General features: G+C 35.5%; 1 protein-coding gene across 1 annotated transcript in view; it reads right to left on the minus strand.

The window, feature by feature from the left end:
- Window positions 1-14,326, minus strand: part of HDAC9 (histone deacetylase 9) — a 918,445-nt gene that overhangs the window by 293,231 nt on the left and 610,888 nt on the right. Inside the window, exon 13 of the mRNA XM_054505257.2 lies at window positions 4,338-4,515. Within this exon, the coding sequence (XP_054361232.1) occupies window positions 4,338-4,515 (178 nt within the window). The remainder of the gene's footprint in view (window positions 1-4,337; window positions 4,516-14,326) is intronic.

The raw sequence follows: 14,326 nt of genomic DNA on the forward strand, positions 1-14,326 counted from the left end.
GGTAGAATTACTAAAATGGATAATAAGTGCTATCTTGAAGCAAGGGTCATTCCTAATAACTTCCACTTCATACCTATAGCAGCTATTATAATTTCTATTCATAATTCTCGTCTATCCATAAAGCTTATCTGGCTTTTTTGTTCTATATCTACTGTATTCTTTACATTCTAACATCTGTAATACTTGTTACATTACCTTTTAACAGGTACATTTAAATCAAAGTACCAGATAGTGTAATTATTAATTGTGAAACTTGATTTGTCCATCAAACAAATGAAATATCCAAAAGTGAATGTTTAAAATTTGCTAAACTATGTCTATGAGTAGATAAAAAGAATTTCTAAGACTTATAATTTTTTATGTAAATCATCTTATCAGAGTATCAGACAGCTAAAAAAGAAATGGATGGAGGAAATCCCACCCCAGGCCTTCCAACTCACACTATGAGATAGTCTCTTGAAACCTAGGAATTGGACTAGTACTGCCATTCCACAACATAGCCAAAGAGAAGATTCAACCAGCATATAAGTTGGAAAAAGTAAAATCAAACAGAATTCACTCACTTGCTGGCAAATATCTATAAAGATTTCTCTACATTTAAGAATGAGTGAGCAAAAACAAACAAACAAACATAACCCAGGGCCTATGAGAATATGCTACAGAAACTGTAAAGGGAACATCATTCCTACTAGTTAGATCATTGAATATGATTTACTATAGGAACCAAAATTCAACCAAATTCATTTGCCATTATATTTTTGTTTTAGTGAATCCCATTTGGTACAACTATGTCATATACTGTCAATGCCCTGTTATGAGTCATGGCCAAGCCTCATCTCTGTTAAGAATAGTTGAGCAGGGGCGCCTGGGTGGCTCAGTTGGTTAAGCGACTGCCTTCGGCTCAGGTCATGATCCTGGAATCCCAGGATCGAGTCCCACATCGGCCTACCTGCTCAGCAGGGAGTCTGCTTCTCCCTCTCCCGCTCCCCCCTCTTGTGCTCTTTCTCTCTCTCACTCTCTCTCTCAAATAAATAAATAAAATCTTTTAAAAAAAATTAAAGAAAGAAAGAATAGTTGAGCAGAAGAGATGGCAATGGTAAAGAAAACAAAATACACTGCCCTTTCCCTAATTGCCAGAAGTCATATAAACAATATGCCTTGGCTTTAAATAGAACAAAAACCCCTCTTAAATTGAATATTATAAAAAATAAGTATTATTACTCATTACAATATAACATAAAATCCCTTTAAAAGAATATGTGGCAACCTGGCTGTGCAATACATTCTTCATTATCACTAGCAGCATCATGAGCATATGCTCTTTTTGTCCATCTTAGAAATATCTTTACCAGGCATTCTGTAGAGCCACCAGGTAGTGTCTACATATTAGTCCATTTCTTGGTCCATTCAAGTCTTCACAGGAAACAGACTGAAGACTTCATCTTTCAACAACTGGCTGAATTCAAACATTTTGCCCCGGAAACACTGACTTGTTCTTTTCAAAAAGGGGGTGGTGTGGCTGCTCTATCTGGTGGCTGAGAATCCACATGGAAGGTGCAAGTTTGAAAAGGTGTGCCTTGAAAAGTATGTGAGTTAACAAATAACTTTTTAAGTTATGGCAAAAAGTACAGCTCTTACAAGATGGGTTTAAGCAAATCACCTTTACAATGTATTTGTTTTCTCCTCCTTACTTTTTAGTGGAACAACTACTGAGTGCGTGAGATTGTATAACCTTTTGAAAAAAAACCTAAATATTTCCAAGGAACATACTTGAATGTCACTTTCGATTTTTTTAAATGCATCTACAACAAATAGATGTTAAAAAATCAAAAGAAAGGAATTTAATGCTTAAAGATACTTCTTTTCAAACTTACTACAAATCAGTCTTAATAGTTCACCTCTGAAATCAAGATCATTAGAAACACTAAAATACTGTGCATTTTTTTTAAGAGAGAGAGCGATCACACAGATGCGCATGAGCAGGGGAGGGGGTAGAGGGAGAGGGAAAGAGAGGATCTTAAGCAGATTCCATGCGCCCAAGGTCGGGGGGCGGACTCAATCTCATGACCCCCAGAGTAGAAATCAAGAGTCAAACGCAAAACCACTTAACCAACAGAGACACCCAAGTGCCCCTAAAATTCTGTTTTTAAAAAAATATGTTTATTTAATCACTAGGCAAGAAATGTGCCCTATCAAGTCCATTAAATATGAAAATAATCTCAAGTTCATTTCCCTACTTGTGTATGGAATACAAACTCTGATAAATACTAGGATGCTGACATTATAAGAAAGAAACTAATGATCTGAAATGACCCAGTATTTGTTCTGAATGATTAGGTTGTTTGTCATGCTTATATTATTACAGTTATAGTCTACTCTTTCACCTGGATTCTTCTAAGACTTACCAACCCTGTCCATCTGGCAACAGTGTTTTCCTAAACTTGTAGTATCATTCTAATATTCAGGGAACTTGCTTTATTCATATTGAAGGAACATCTAAAAGAAGAGGAAAGGCCAAAGCACGTCAGGAAAGGGTCACCCCTCTTAACCAAGAAAAGAAACTCAATCAATAGGATTTCAATAGCAGACAGCAACATACATGGGGACAGCACCATTAAACTTTATAATTAAGTTCACTTTAAAATTAAGGAAATAATTTTGAGTGAGCGGAATTGTCATTATGACAGGATGATTATTGCTCTGTGTTCTCTTTTGAAAGCTTATGACTAAATAAAAAATACTTTCAGGAAAAAGAATTTAGAAGAATGTAATTCTTGAAGGCTACCGATCTGAAAACTACCAAAAGTATTCCTCTACATCATATATCTGGTTTTGAGGAAACACTCTCTAAAGACGAAGGAAAGAACCAGGCATGACTGAATCAAGCAGCTTCTGCTGACACTGGGCTGCAGTCCTGGGTTGTCTGGGATACCAGGGCAGGTCTGCTATGCTCTAAGAAATAGAGGGATCCAAGGCAGTGGCTAATGTGGTGCAAGAAATATATGCAAATATACCCAGCCTGTAACTCCTAGGATGGAATGTTGGCTTGTGGTATAACACCTTATAAAAAGTAGTTCCTTTGCATACTTATTAAAGATGTCTGTCAAAGTTAAGTAACTTGGCCATTCCATTCATTGATTTTTTAAATTTTTATTTTTTTTTTAAGATTTTATTTATTTATTATAGAGAGAGCACAAGCAGGGAGAGTGGCAGGCAGAGGGAGAAACAGGATCCCCACTGAACAAGGAGCCCGACACGGGACTCGATCCCAGGACCCTGGGATCATGACCTGAGCCGAAGGTAGACGCTTAACCATCTGAGCCAGGCAGGTGCCCCCATTCATTGATTTTTAAATAAGATGACATCAAGGCTTGGGAATGTGATTTTAGAAAAAGTGTTTTAACTTTTCCAAGCACAAAGGGTTGCATGAGTTCACCAAAGCCACAAAAACAAACTCTGAATCCTGAAAATTGATTCAAAAATAAATCAGATAACCTGTGAGCGCCTTTGAGAGAAGGTGCACATGAATACTCCCCTTGCTGCATCCAAGTTATGAGCCCCTTGGGGCTATGATATTTTTCATTTGATCAGCCACAAGTTTGAGAGCATGGATATCTTCTGGACCCCATTCTTGTGAAGACAGAAAGGAGTATTTATGCACATGGACATTTACAGCACAGTTCCTTTGGAGAGTGAATAGCACCCCTTTTTTGTGTATGTTCCAGACTTGACCTTCCTCTGGCCTTGGAATTATCTGGTTTGTTTTCCTCTGTAACCAGGTTCTAAAATATCAAACACAGCTGTAGGCAAAGGAAAAGGTTGGTCAAATAGCCCACCCAGAGGTGCCGTAATAAATGGAAATGGAACTAACGTATGTAGTTTGGCACCACTGTCTCCCAGGTGTCATTTGTATGGCAGGTCAGAAGAAAACAATGAAACAAACAAAACATGAAAAACAAACTGGGGGAGAGGCACTTGTTAGAGTCAAATGAAGCCAATCATAAATTTCCTAGAGGCCATGACTACTAGGAGGAAGAGACTGAGGAACAGTGCTAAGGAATGTTGTAGGGATCTTGTTTCCAAAAGGGACCTATGCACCTGTTGATGTGTTTTCCAGGCCCCTGAATGATAACAATTTATGAGGCTATTAATACTAAGCCCAAGATTTATCAGATGTGCTGCTTGTCTTGTAGCCAATAGAACCTCATAAAATTTGGGTTGCACTGGGTTAAAATAGAGTGTTCTGCTATTGGAGTTATTCAGAGCATTTAAATCGCTTAATCCTACAAGAACGGTGCATTTAGCCTGCCTATTAGGGAGTCTTTAGGGATTCCTACCAGTTGCAGAGCCAGGCTGGAGGGGGCAGTCCATTGCTGGATGAGGTAAAATGGAGGCAGCAGGGGAGGAATGAGTCCTGGAGACAAGACGATGTTTCTCTAATCCATCCATGCCAACCACAGCCAGCTGAGCTTGGCGCACTGACAGCGCACGTGTGTGCTGGGGCTCCAGGAAGGGCTGTTGCCAAGAAAAGAGCACAGTAGAAAGAAACATGAGACAAGCATTGAGGGAGACACTGAGAACGACGTGTAAACAAATTAAGTTCATCAGGTCAGAGACATAATAAACGGTGTGAAGGGAAAAAGAAAAAAAAAATAGAAAAAGAGAGAGAAAAAACAAGATCTAGCCAATAAATCCATTCAACAGATGTTTTCACGCTGACTGCCAGGGCCTGTCTGCCTGGCTAAGGAGGAGGTGATGGCAGGAGGCCTGTCAATTTGAACTGATTGAAAGAAACAGACCTTTAACCTCAAGAGGAACATCGACTTAGATTCATTTCCTATCTTGATAACAACGTTTTGAATATAGCTCTGGAATTTTTGCAACACAAAGTAGGAGAACAATTTGGCTGCTTTCAAATTGCCAATAAGGCTCAATACCGAAAATTTTATCTTGAATTTACTCAGTAATATTGGTAATAAAATTTATGGGAGCCTAAAAATTACCAATTAAATGGCTATGTTTTAATACCTTTCAGTTTTTATATTATGGTATAGAACAATGAATTTTTCATAGGCTGAATGGTATAATCTCAATACTATAAAATGTTAGTTTCTTTAAGAGCATTAAATGTAATCACAATGATTTAACAATGTTAACATTCTTCATACTTAAGTTATCAAATCAAAAAGCCAGAGTTTGGAAGTTCCTGAAGATTCACTTAGTCTATTCCTCCGTCCCCAAAAAAGACAAATCTCTAAAACACAGACAGGCAGCTAATTTACCTATCAATACTACACACTATCTTCCCTCTTCTTCAAAATCATGGTATTCATAACCTCATGCTGCTCTTTATGCTCCTTTCCTTTTCCATATTCTGAACAAACACTGAAAATAGCTGAACAGTGATACAAAAGATGATTATCACATGCCACAGATAAAGAAACTGATATTCCAAAAGATTAATAAAGTCTTTTTAAGTATAAGAGTAATTTCCTCTAATTTTAAAATTTTACATGCCTTTCTGCTTTGATCTACCTGGCTAGCATTCACTCTTTCAAGACTTGATACAAACATCACTTCTCCTTAGTGAGGATTTGCCTTATCCTTCCTGTTACTAACCTAACCTGTTAGCACCCAACATATGCCATTATATGTGATACTTGTATTTCTTTTTTCTTTAATTTTTTATTGTTATGTTAATCACCATACATTACATCATTAGTTTTAGATGTAGTGTTCCATGATTCATTGTTTGTGCATAGCACCCAGTGCTCCATGCAGAACGTGCCCTCCCCAATACCCATCACCAGGCTAACCCATCCTCCCACCCCCCTCCCCTCTAGAACCCTCAGTTTGTTTTTCAGAGTCCATAGTCTCTCACGGTTCATCTCCCCCTCTGATTTCCCCCCCTGATACTTGTATTTCTATCTAGCACAAGGCTTGTTACATCCTAAGTATACAAATTATCCAGTTAGAATGCTAACAAATCTACATGCAACACAACTGTACTCAATGCATACTACATGGTTTTATGTCATTACAACTTCCTCTGTATATGAGTTAATGTAGCATATAAATGTGCAAGTTATGATTATAAATATATATTTAGTTATAGACCATAGGCTAAGACTACCCAATTTTCAAAAAATTAATAATCATTTAAAATTAACTTTAAAGTAAGTTATACTTAAGGTTTATGTATATGTTGTTGCTGTTTTGTTCTAACTGAACCATCAATCAATTGGAAGGCATTTGTCACATGCTCAGGCTTTGAGCACTGGCTTTGATGATAAGGATGGGTTGGTCAGGATCTAGTTCTAGTTATAACAGTTTTAACACTTTGACAGGAGTCTAACTCTCTTGTTTTCTTGAGTGTCTCCATCTTCAATGCCCTGAGGATACAAAAGGTAAGGTTGATATAGTCCCTTCTCTCATGGAATTTATACTCAGAGGGAATGCAAATTTATAATTATGATTTGGGGAATTTTCTATGGGGAAAAGGGGATTTTCAGCATATGATCTAAAATGCAAAGGTAAATATATATACCTGAATGTCTGTAATCTCCATCCCTTCTGTCCCTTCCTACTGTAATCTCTTTAACTCTCACCTAACCTAATGCAAAAGGTCCTTGATTGATCACCCTATTTCTAACACAATCCATCCTATTCCTTCCTGCAAGAATTCTCTTCCAAAAGCTCTCTGTAAGCAAGAAGTTGACAAAAAAGTCTCTGAAAAAAAACCAAAGTTTAATGAACTTCCCCAGCCTGGCATTTGGACTCTCTTTGACCTGAGGCCAACCTGCATTCTCAACATTAAGTCTTCTATTCCTTTTCTAGGTTCTAGCCAAATCCTAACTACTGTATAACAAATACTGTCCCCAGGGCTATATTCTCATTATCATCAGCCCAGGGCACTACTGCCTTTTTTGGGTCCCTTCCTCCATAAAAAAAATATATTAAAAATTACTTTCTATGCTTACATTGGCATACATTGGATTACTATATATTACTATAATATTCATTTTTTCATCAAAAAATTAAAATTTAAGATATTCTGTGGGCCCCTTAAACTATCATGGGTTCTGGGCACAGTGTCTACTATGTCTATGGATACTGTGGCCCTGATCATTTGTGTTCCACCAATCTATCTTTTCTGTATCATCCTCTAGATGTGTCTATACAGCTGCACATTCAGCAATCATACACATCCTCTAAAGAAAACCTGAAATTTTCCATAGAACCTTTGTAAGCTCCTATATTAAATGCCTTCCCTTTCCATTACATTCCCATTACACTTCGTTTTTCTCTCTCCTTTTCCCTACCATCATCTTTTCCATATTAGTTACTACATGCAATAACACTTATTGAGCTCATACTCTGTGCCGGACACTTTGCTGGTATGTTGATCCTTTTTTATGTTTATTGCCTAGTCAGGATACAGATACTAAATATTTCTCAGTATAATGCAATTATAAATATAATGAGTGCTGTATAAGATAAATGCAGAGTTCCATGAAAAAATGTAAAGAAAATCTGATACAGAGGTTGAGGGAACTTCCATCTAAGAATGTGATGTTTAATTTGAGGTGGGAAGGATAAGTTGAATTAACCAGGTAAAAAGTGGGGAAAAGCTCTAGATAAGTTGTATGTGTGAGAGAGAAATTATCTTTCCATGTATACTATTGAAAGCTTTTTGAACTGGGGACTGAATCTAACTCATCTGTGTACTTATTTCCTGCTGCATTGCTTATCTTTTTCTTATGCTTTCTTTAAAAATATGTAACATATTTGGAAGTTAAAGGCCAATAATATAACCATGTTTTAGATGACTGGGGTTACTGAATGTTTTATCTCTTAATGAATAAATCAATGCTGTAAGAGCTCCAGGCAAATAATACTACCACCTTCCTTCTTTTTAAATAAAGTATATTTATTGCTTACTTGAGCTTCACAGGAACCCTCTGAGATAATGGAGTAACAGTTTGCTAAGTTATAAGCATGAAACAAATGTTACATCTTAATATAGAACTTCACAATAAAGTAGGCAGAATCCTACTTATCCAATCTCTAGAATTAGGAATATGGCCATATAGGTAAGAGACAACTACTTTTTCAACAGTAGTTATTTATACATCACATTAAGCGTCCACCCAATATCTACTGTAGATACAGAAGAAAAGAAATCCCATGCTGGGTTGCACAGACAGGAAAGTGAATTATGCATGGCTCCCGATCTTGTGGGTTGACACCCCATATTCAAGCACTTTATCCTTAGTTGATAAGTTCCGTAAGGATAAGAGCTTTGCCCATTGATTCATATATTCCCATGCAGTGTTTCACATACAGCAGGTGTTAATAAATATAGGTTGAGTAAATAAATAGCAAGGAGAAACACAGTCATCCTTAAGATCTCACTGTAAGGATAAGATAAAACAAGAAAGCATATTATAAGCAATAATAACATAGAAATACCGAGGAATGACGAGTGAAAAATATAAGAAAATAGAGACCAGACAAAACAATTATCAAAGGACAATACTCTGAAATTACTTAGTGTTGGAGCCAAGAGATAATGAAGGAAATGAATGATTTCAGGATTATTTTTCCTTTGTACTTTTATGAGGTTTTCAAACTTTCTATGTACCACCCATATTAAAACTTTAATTAAGAAAAATGGTAAATATTTTAAAAAATAAACAGTTGAAACTTAGACCTAAGAGCAGACATAGGTCAAATATTTTTGAACCTCTACCAATAAAAGGACTAAAGAAGAGAGAAAAGTTTATTCACTTTCAAAAGAGTTGGCTACATTATACACTTTTACAAATGAAGTATGGCTTTTAACATATAGGGGGAATCTTGACAATCCAGTAAGACACACATTATTATGCTGCATATTTGACACCAAAGTAGCACAAAATGGTATGCCATTTTTATTTCAGATGGATTTTACTCCTCAGCAATAAAAAGCTTCCTGCTTGGGCGCCTGGGTGGCTCAGTTGGTTAAGAGACTGCCTTCGGCTCAGGTCATGATCCTGGAGTCCCTGGATCGAGTCCCACATCGGGCTCCCTGCTCAGCGGGGAGTCTGCTTCTCCCTCTGACCCTCTCCCCTCTCATGTGCTCTCTCTCTCTCTCATTCTCTCTCTCTCAAATAAATAAATAAAATCTTTAAAAAAAAAAAAAAAGCTTCCTGCTTAATGCTGAAAACTGAGGTAGTATTTTTCTGTTGTAGCTGGAATGGACTGAAGTGTTTCACTAAAGCTTTTATTTCTATTAATAATTTTAATGAGAGATAATTTTGTCCATGGTTATTTTCCATAGTTCTAAGTACAAAAGTACATGTTTCTCTGTTGCACTGTCAGAAAAATAAAATGAAGAGTACAAAACCTGTTAATAAAAATCAGATGGATACCCAAGTTAAACTTTCACCTATTGAGCCCCACTAAAAAATGCCCATTAAGTGAATAATACTCTCTCACCTCAAAAAACCATTTTTGATTAAAATCTTTTAAATATACTATATTGAGTCTGTTTCTTAAAAAAAAAAAAGATTTTATTTATTTGCCAGAGAGAGAGAGAGAACCCACAAGCAGGGGAATGGCAGGCAGAGGCAGGGAGAAGCAGGCTGAGCAAGGAGCCCAATGTGGGACTCGGTTCCAGGACTCTGGGATCACAACCAGAGCTGAAGGCGGATGCCCAACAAAGTGAGCCACCCAGGGGTCCCATTGAGTCCGTTTCTTAAGCATACATTAGTCTTTCTTTTTTCAGGTGATTTAATTGGGGATTTGGTTTTGATTGGTTACTTTACCAGACGGTCATTCCAGGAAATTCTCTCAGGTTACTGAGATGTGTAAGTCAGCCTTTTGTTATATGAAGTAAGTGGTCTAAGGCCACTATGCCTGAACATCATCTGTTTCCTTGCACTGATAAAAATTGTAAATTACTTTTACAGAGGAGTTATTACCCACCTATTTTATAAATTCTTCATTGATGCCTAGTAAGACATCAATGTTATTAAGGCCCTGGCCTTTCTAAATCATGGGGGATTGATAGTGGGTAGGAAAGGTCTTGAAGTTTTCTGTATGACAAGCACAATGTTCTCCCTTATAGTAAAATATTTATTTGGGGATGGCTTGCTAATGGAGGTTATGAGATAATAAAGCCCCTAGGCAGAGGCAACTTCAAGGTTCTATTTTTTTGTAATAGGCATGATTTTTGGTTATGTTTCTGTTTGGTTTTGTTTTGCTTTCTTGTTACCATTGCTCAGAGACCTGTTTTATGGCTTCTGTGTTTTCACTTTGTTTCGGATGGTTACATTTGCTTCCAGACATGTGGGTGGTTGCTAATTATGTGCTCTAATCAATATCATTATGCAATTTCAGCAAGAGCAAATACAGAAATAAAAAATTATAGTGTTTAATCTTTGAAATAATCATTGAAATAATCACAATTATTTGAATTAGTTTAATAAAAGATATGACCTAAAAGAAAAAAAAAGTTCATGGGAAAATAATTATTAAAAAAAGTTAAAAATTCTATTTCCAAAGCCATTTCTTTAAAGAATATATGTTCCTTCTTTTTTGGCATTATGAGCAAATTTATATTCTTTTTGATTTACAGTGTTTTGAACTTCAGAAGTCTTGCTTTTCAGAAAATTAGAATTGTAGATATCCCTAGAACTTATCTTATAAAATGCCAAAGGGTGGTGGAAATTTACATCTTCCGAAGTCTTTGTATTATTCAGGATGGGTGTTTAAGTACTGGTTAACTTTAGACTTTTTAAAACTAAACATGCATGTTAATAATTTAAAAGTAGCTATTAAATAAATAAAAATGATGTGCATAACTTAAAGTAGACAAAAAATTTTGAAAAAGAGAAAGGGGAACCCTCCTGCACTGCTGGTAGAAATGCAAACTGGTGCAGCACTCTAGAAAACAGTATGGAGTTTCCTCAAAAAGTTAAAAATAGAACTACCTTACAACCCAGCAATCACACTACTAGGTATTTACCCAAAGAATACAAAAATACTAATTCAAAGGGATACATGTACCCCAATGTTTATAGCACCATTACCTACAATAGCCAAACCATGGAAACAGCCCGTGTCCATCGACTAATGAATGGATAAAGAAGTTGTAGTATATATATATATATATATACATACACACACAATGGCATACTACTCAGCCATAAAAAAATGAAAGCTTGCCATTTTTAACAACATGGATGGAGCTGGAGAGTATTATGCTAAGCGAAATAAATCAGAGAAACACAAATACCATATGATTTCACTCATATGCGCAATTTAAGAAACAAAACGAATGAAGAGAAAAAAGAGGGAAGTAAACTAAAAAACAGACTCTTAACTATAGAGAACAAACTGATGGTTATCAGAAGGGAAGTAGGTGGGGGAATGGGTAATATAGATGATGGGGATTAAGGAGTGCAGTGGTTGTGAAGAGTACTAGGTGTTGTATGGAAGTGTTGAATCACTATACTGTATACCTGAAACTAATATTACACCACTATTAACTAACTGGAATTTAAATGAAATTTTTAAAAAAAGGGAAATGACAATTTAAAGTTATGAAAATATACCATATTGATTAAAAAAAAAAAAAAAAAAGCAGAACCAAGAAGCAATCAACCTAAAATAAATGGGAGAAAAAATGATGGAGAAAAAAATGAAGTACCAAAAAAGCTGAACAACTATAATTCACAAAAGGAGATCCTAGAAACAAATCCCTACATACTTATACTAAATACAGTTGATATGAAGATACTCAATTTACCAGTTAAAAGATGGAGGGAGTCAAACTGAATTTAAAAGACAGAAAGGCTATATTCTTTGGCAGAGCAAGGTTAAATTAAGAAGGTTCTAGGAAGACATATAAAAAATACTAACAAAAAGGAAAGAAAGAAGAGGAGGAGGAGAAATCTTGTGCAGACATGTTGAAAACAGACAAAAAAACTTAAGAGGGAAAATATTAGAAAACATATAAGGGTACATATAAAATAATATGAAAGTTTAATTAACAACAAGTTTAAACCTAGGAACATCAGCTCAAAATGTTAAGAGCATAAATTGGCAGAACTATAAAGAAAAAATGAAAAATTCACATCATGGAAGGAGGTCATAACGAACTTTCCACAAAACAACCTAGGTTACAGAAGACTTGAATAACACAATTCTCTAGCTTAGAGATATATTAAATTTGCAACCAATAAAATATATTCTTTCAAGGACATATGTACATAATTACAAAACTGACCCTACAATAAAGCAAATGTCAACAAGCTTTTAAAAATTAGTACTTATAATGGAATATTATTCAGCCTTAAAAACAAACCCTGACATGTGCAACAACATGGATGAACCTTAAAGGCATTATGCTAAGTGAAATAAACCAGTGACAAAAGACAAATACTATGTGATTCCACTTACATGACATACCTAGAGTAACTAAATTCATAAGACGGGATGGTGGTTGCCAGGGGCTGGGAAAAGGGGTAAACAGAGCTATTATGCAAAGGGTAGAGTTCTAATTTGGAAAGATGAAAAAGTTCTGGAGAGAGATGGTAGTGATGGATGCATAACAATGGAATACACTTGATGTCACTGAACTATACACTTACAAATTATTAAATGGTAAATTTTTGTTATATATATTTTACTGGAAAAAAAGAATATCACAGATCATGTACACTGACCACACTGTAGTCAGAGATGTAAAGTGAGATGAAAAGATGCACTACATTCTGTGACAGAAAGAATTAATATCATAAAGATAGCAATTCTTCCCAAATTAATTCTGTAATGTTTCAGCTGATTCTAAATTTTGTATAGGAGATAAAAGGGAGAGAATAGCCATGTGAATTTTGAACACAAAGAATAAGCTGGGGAGATAGGCCCAACCAAGTAACTACACATACTAAAAGCTAAGTCATTTAACACAATAGAGTATTAATAGATTATAAATAGACCTATAAATCAATGGAATTGAACTGAGGATCCAGAAATAAACCTTTTCCTTTGGCCAACTGATTTTCACCAAGGGTACCAAGACAGTTCAAGGGAGAAAGAACAGTCCTTCAACAAACGGAGCTGGTTCAACTTCATATCCACATGCAAAAGAACGAAACCGAACTTCTTTTCTCATACCACACACAAAAATTAACTCCAAAGGGATTACAGAACCAAATATAAGAGCTAAAATTGTAAAATTCTTTAAGAAATATAGAAGTAAATCTTCTTAGATACAAGACCAAAAGAAAAAATGACCCCCAAAGCAGATAAATTAAGATAAAATCAGAGGTAAAAACTTTTCTTTCAGAAGGACACCACCAAGTAAACAGATAATCTACAACTCAGAGAAAATATTTGCAAACCATATACCGGATACGAGATTTGTATCCAGCATATATAAATAATTCTTATGCTTCAATAACAACAACAAAAAAAACCCAATTCAAAAATTAAGTAAAGTTTCTGAAAAAACATTTCTCTAAAACAGATATACAAACAGCCAATAAACACATGAAAAGATGCTCAACATTATAAGCTATCAGGGATTTGCAAATCAAAACCACAATGAGAAATAACTTCCCAACAACTACATCGGTTTATAATCAAAAAGATACATAATAGCAACAGTTGGTGAGAATGTGGAGAAATTGGAACTTTCATACACTTGATGGGAAAGTAATATGACATAGCTACCCGCTCACAAAAATTTAAACATGAATGTTCACAACAGCACTATTCATAATAATGTAGAAACAACCTAAATGCCCATCAACTGATGAATAAAATATGGTGTATCTACGCAATGGAATATTATCTAGCCATACAAAATAAGTTTTTTGTTGTTGTTCATTCATAAATACACAATCTTATTTGCTATTTTCAGGGGAGATTCAGGCATTAAACTGCAAGTTGATAAAATACGAATATCTAAAAATGTATACATACCCCTCAAAATAAATTTTAGTAAATTCTTAACATCTTTAAATTTAAAAACCGCAAGACTATCTATTAAGTCAGGGTCATAAATGAAACAACACTAAATGACCAGAAACACGGCATAAGGTACAGCTCAAGGGCACCAACAGGCCTCCCTCCTCCAGGGGCTCTGCTGGGGAGATGGGTCATCTAGTGGCTAAAGAAGGTTGTGATAAACTGTTGAAGCCAAACATTTAACAATATACAACAGACTTTACATAATGGAGCTAAGTCCTAAATTCTGGAGTGCTTGGTTAATCAAATGATTGGCGAAGGAAAAGAAAATAGAACACAGGCAGAACTCTCAGAAGCATTTGAAACT

This window comes from Mirounga angustirostris, unplaced genomic scaffold (genome assembly GCF_029215605.1).
Source record: "Mirounga angustirostris isolate CCGP_5_RB_7025 unplaced genomic scaffold, mMirAng1.0.hap1 SCAF_12, whole genome shotgun sequence".
Taxonomy (NCBI): domain Eukaryota; kingdom Metazoa; phylum Chordata; class Mammalia; order Carnivora; family Phocidae; genus Mirounga; species Mirounga angustirostris.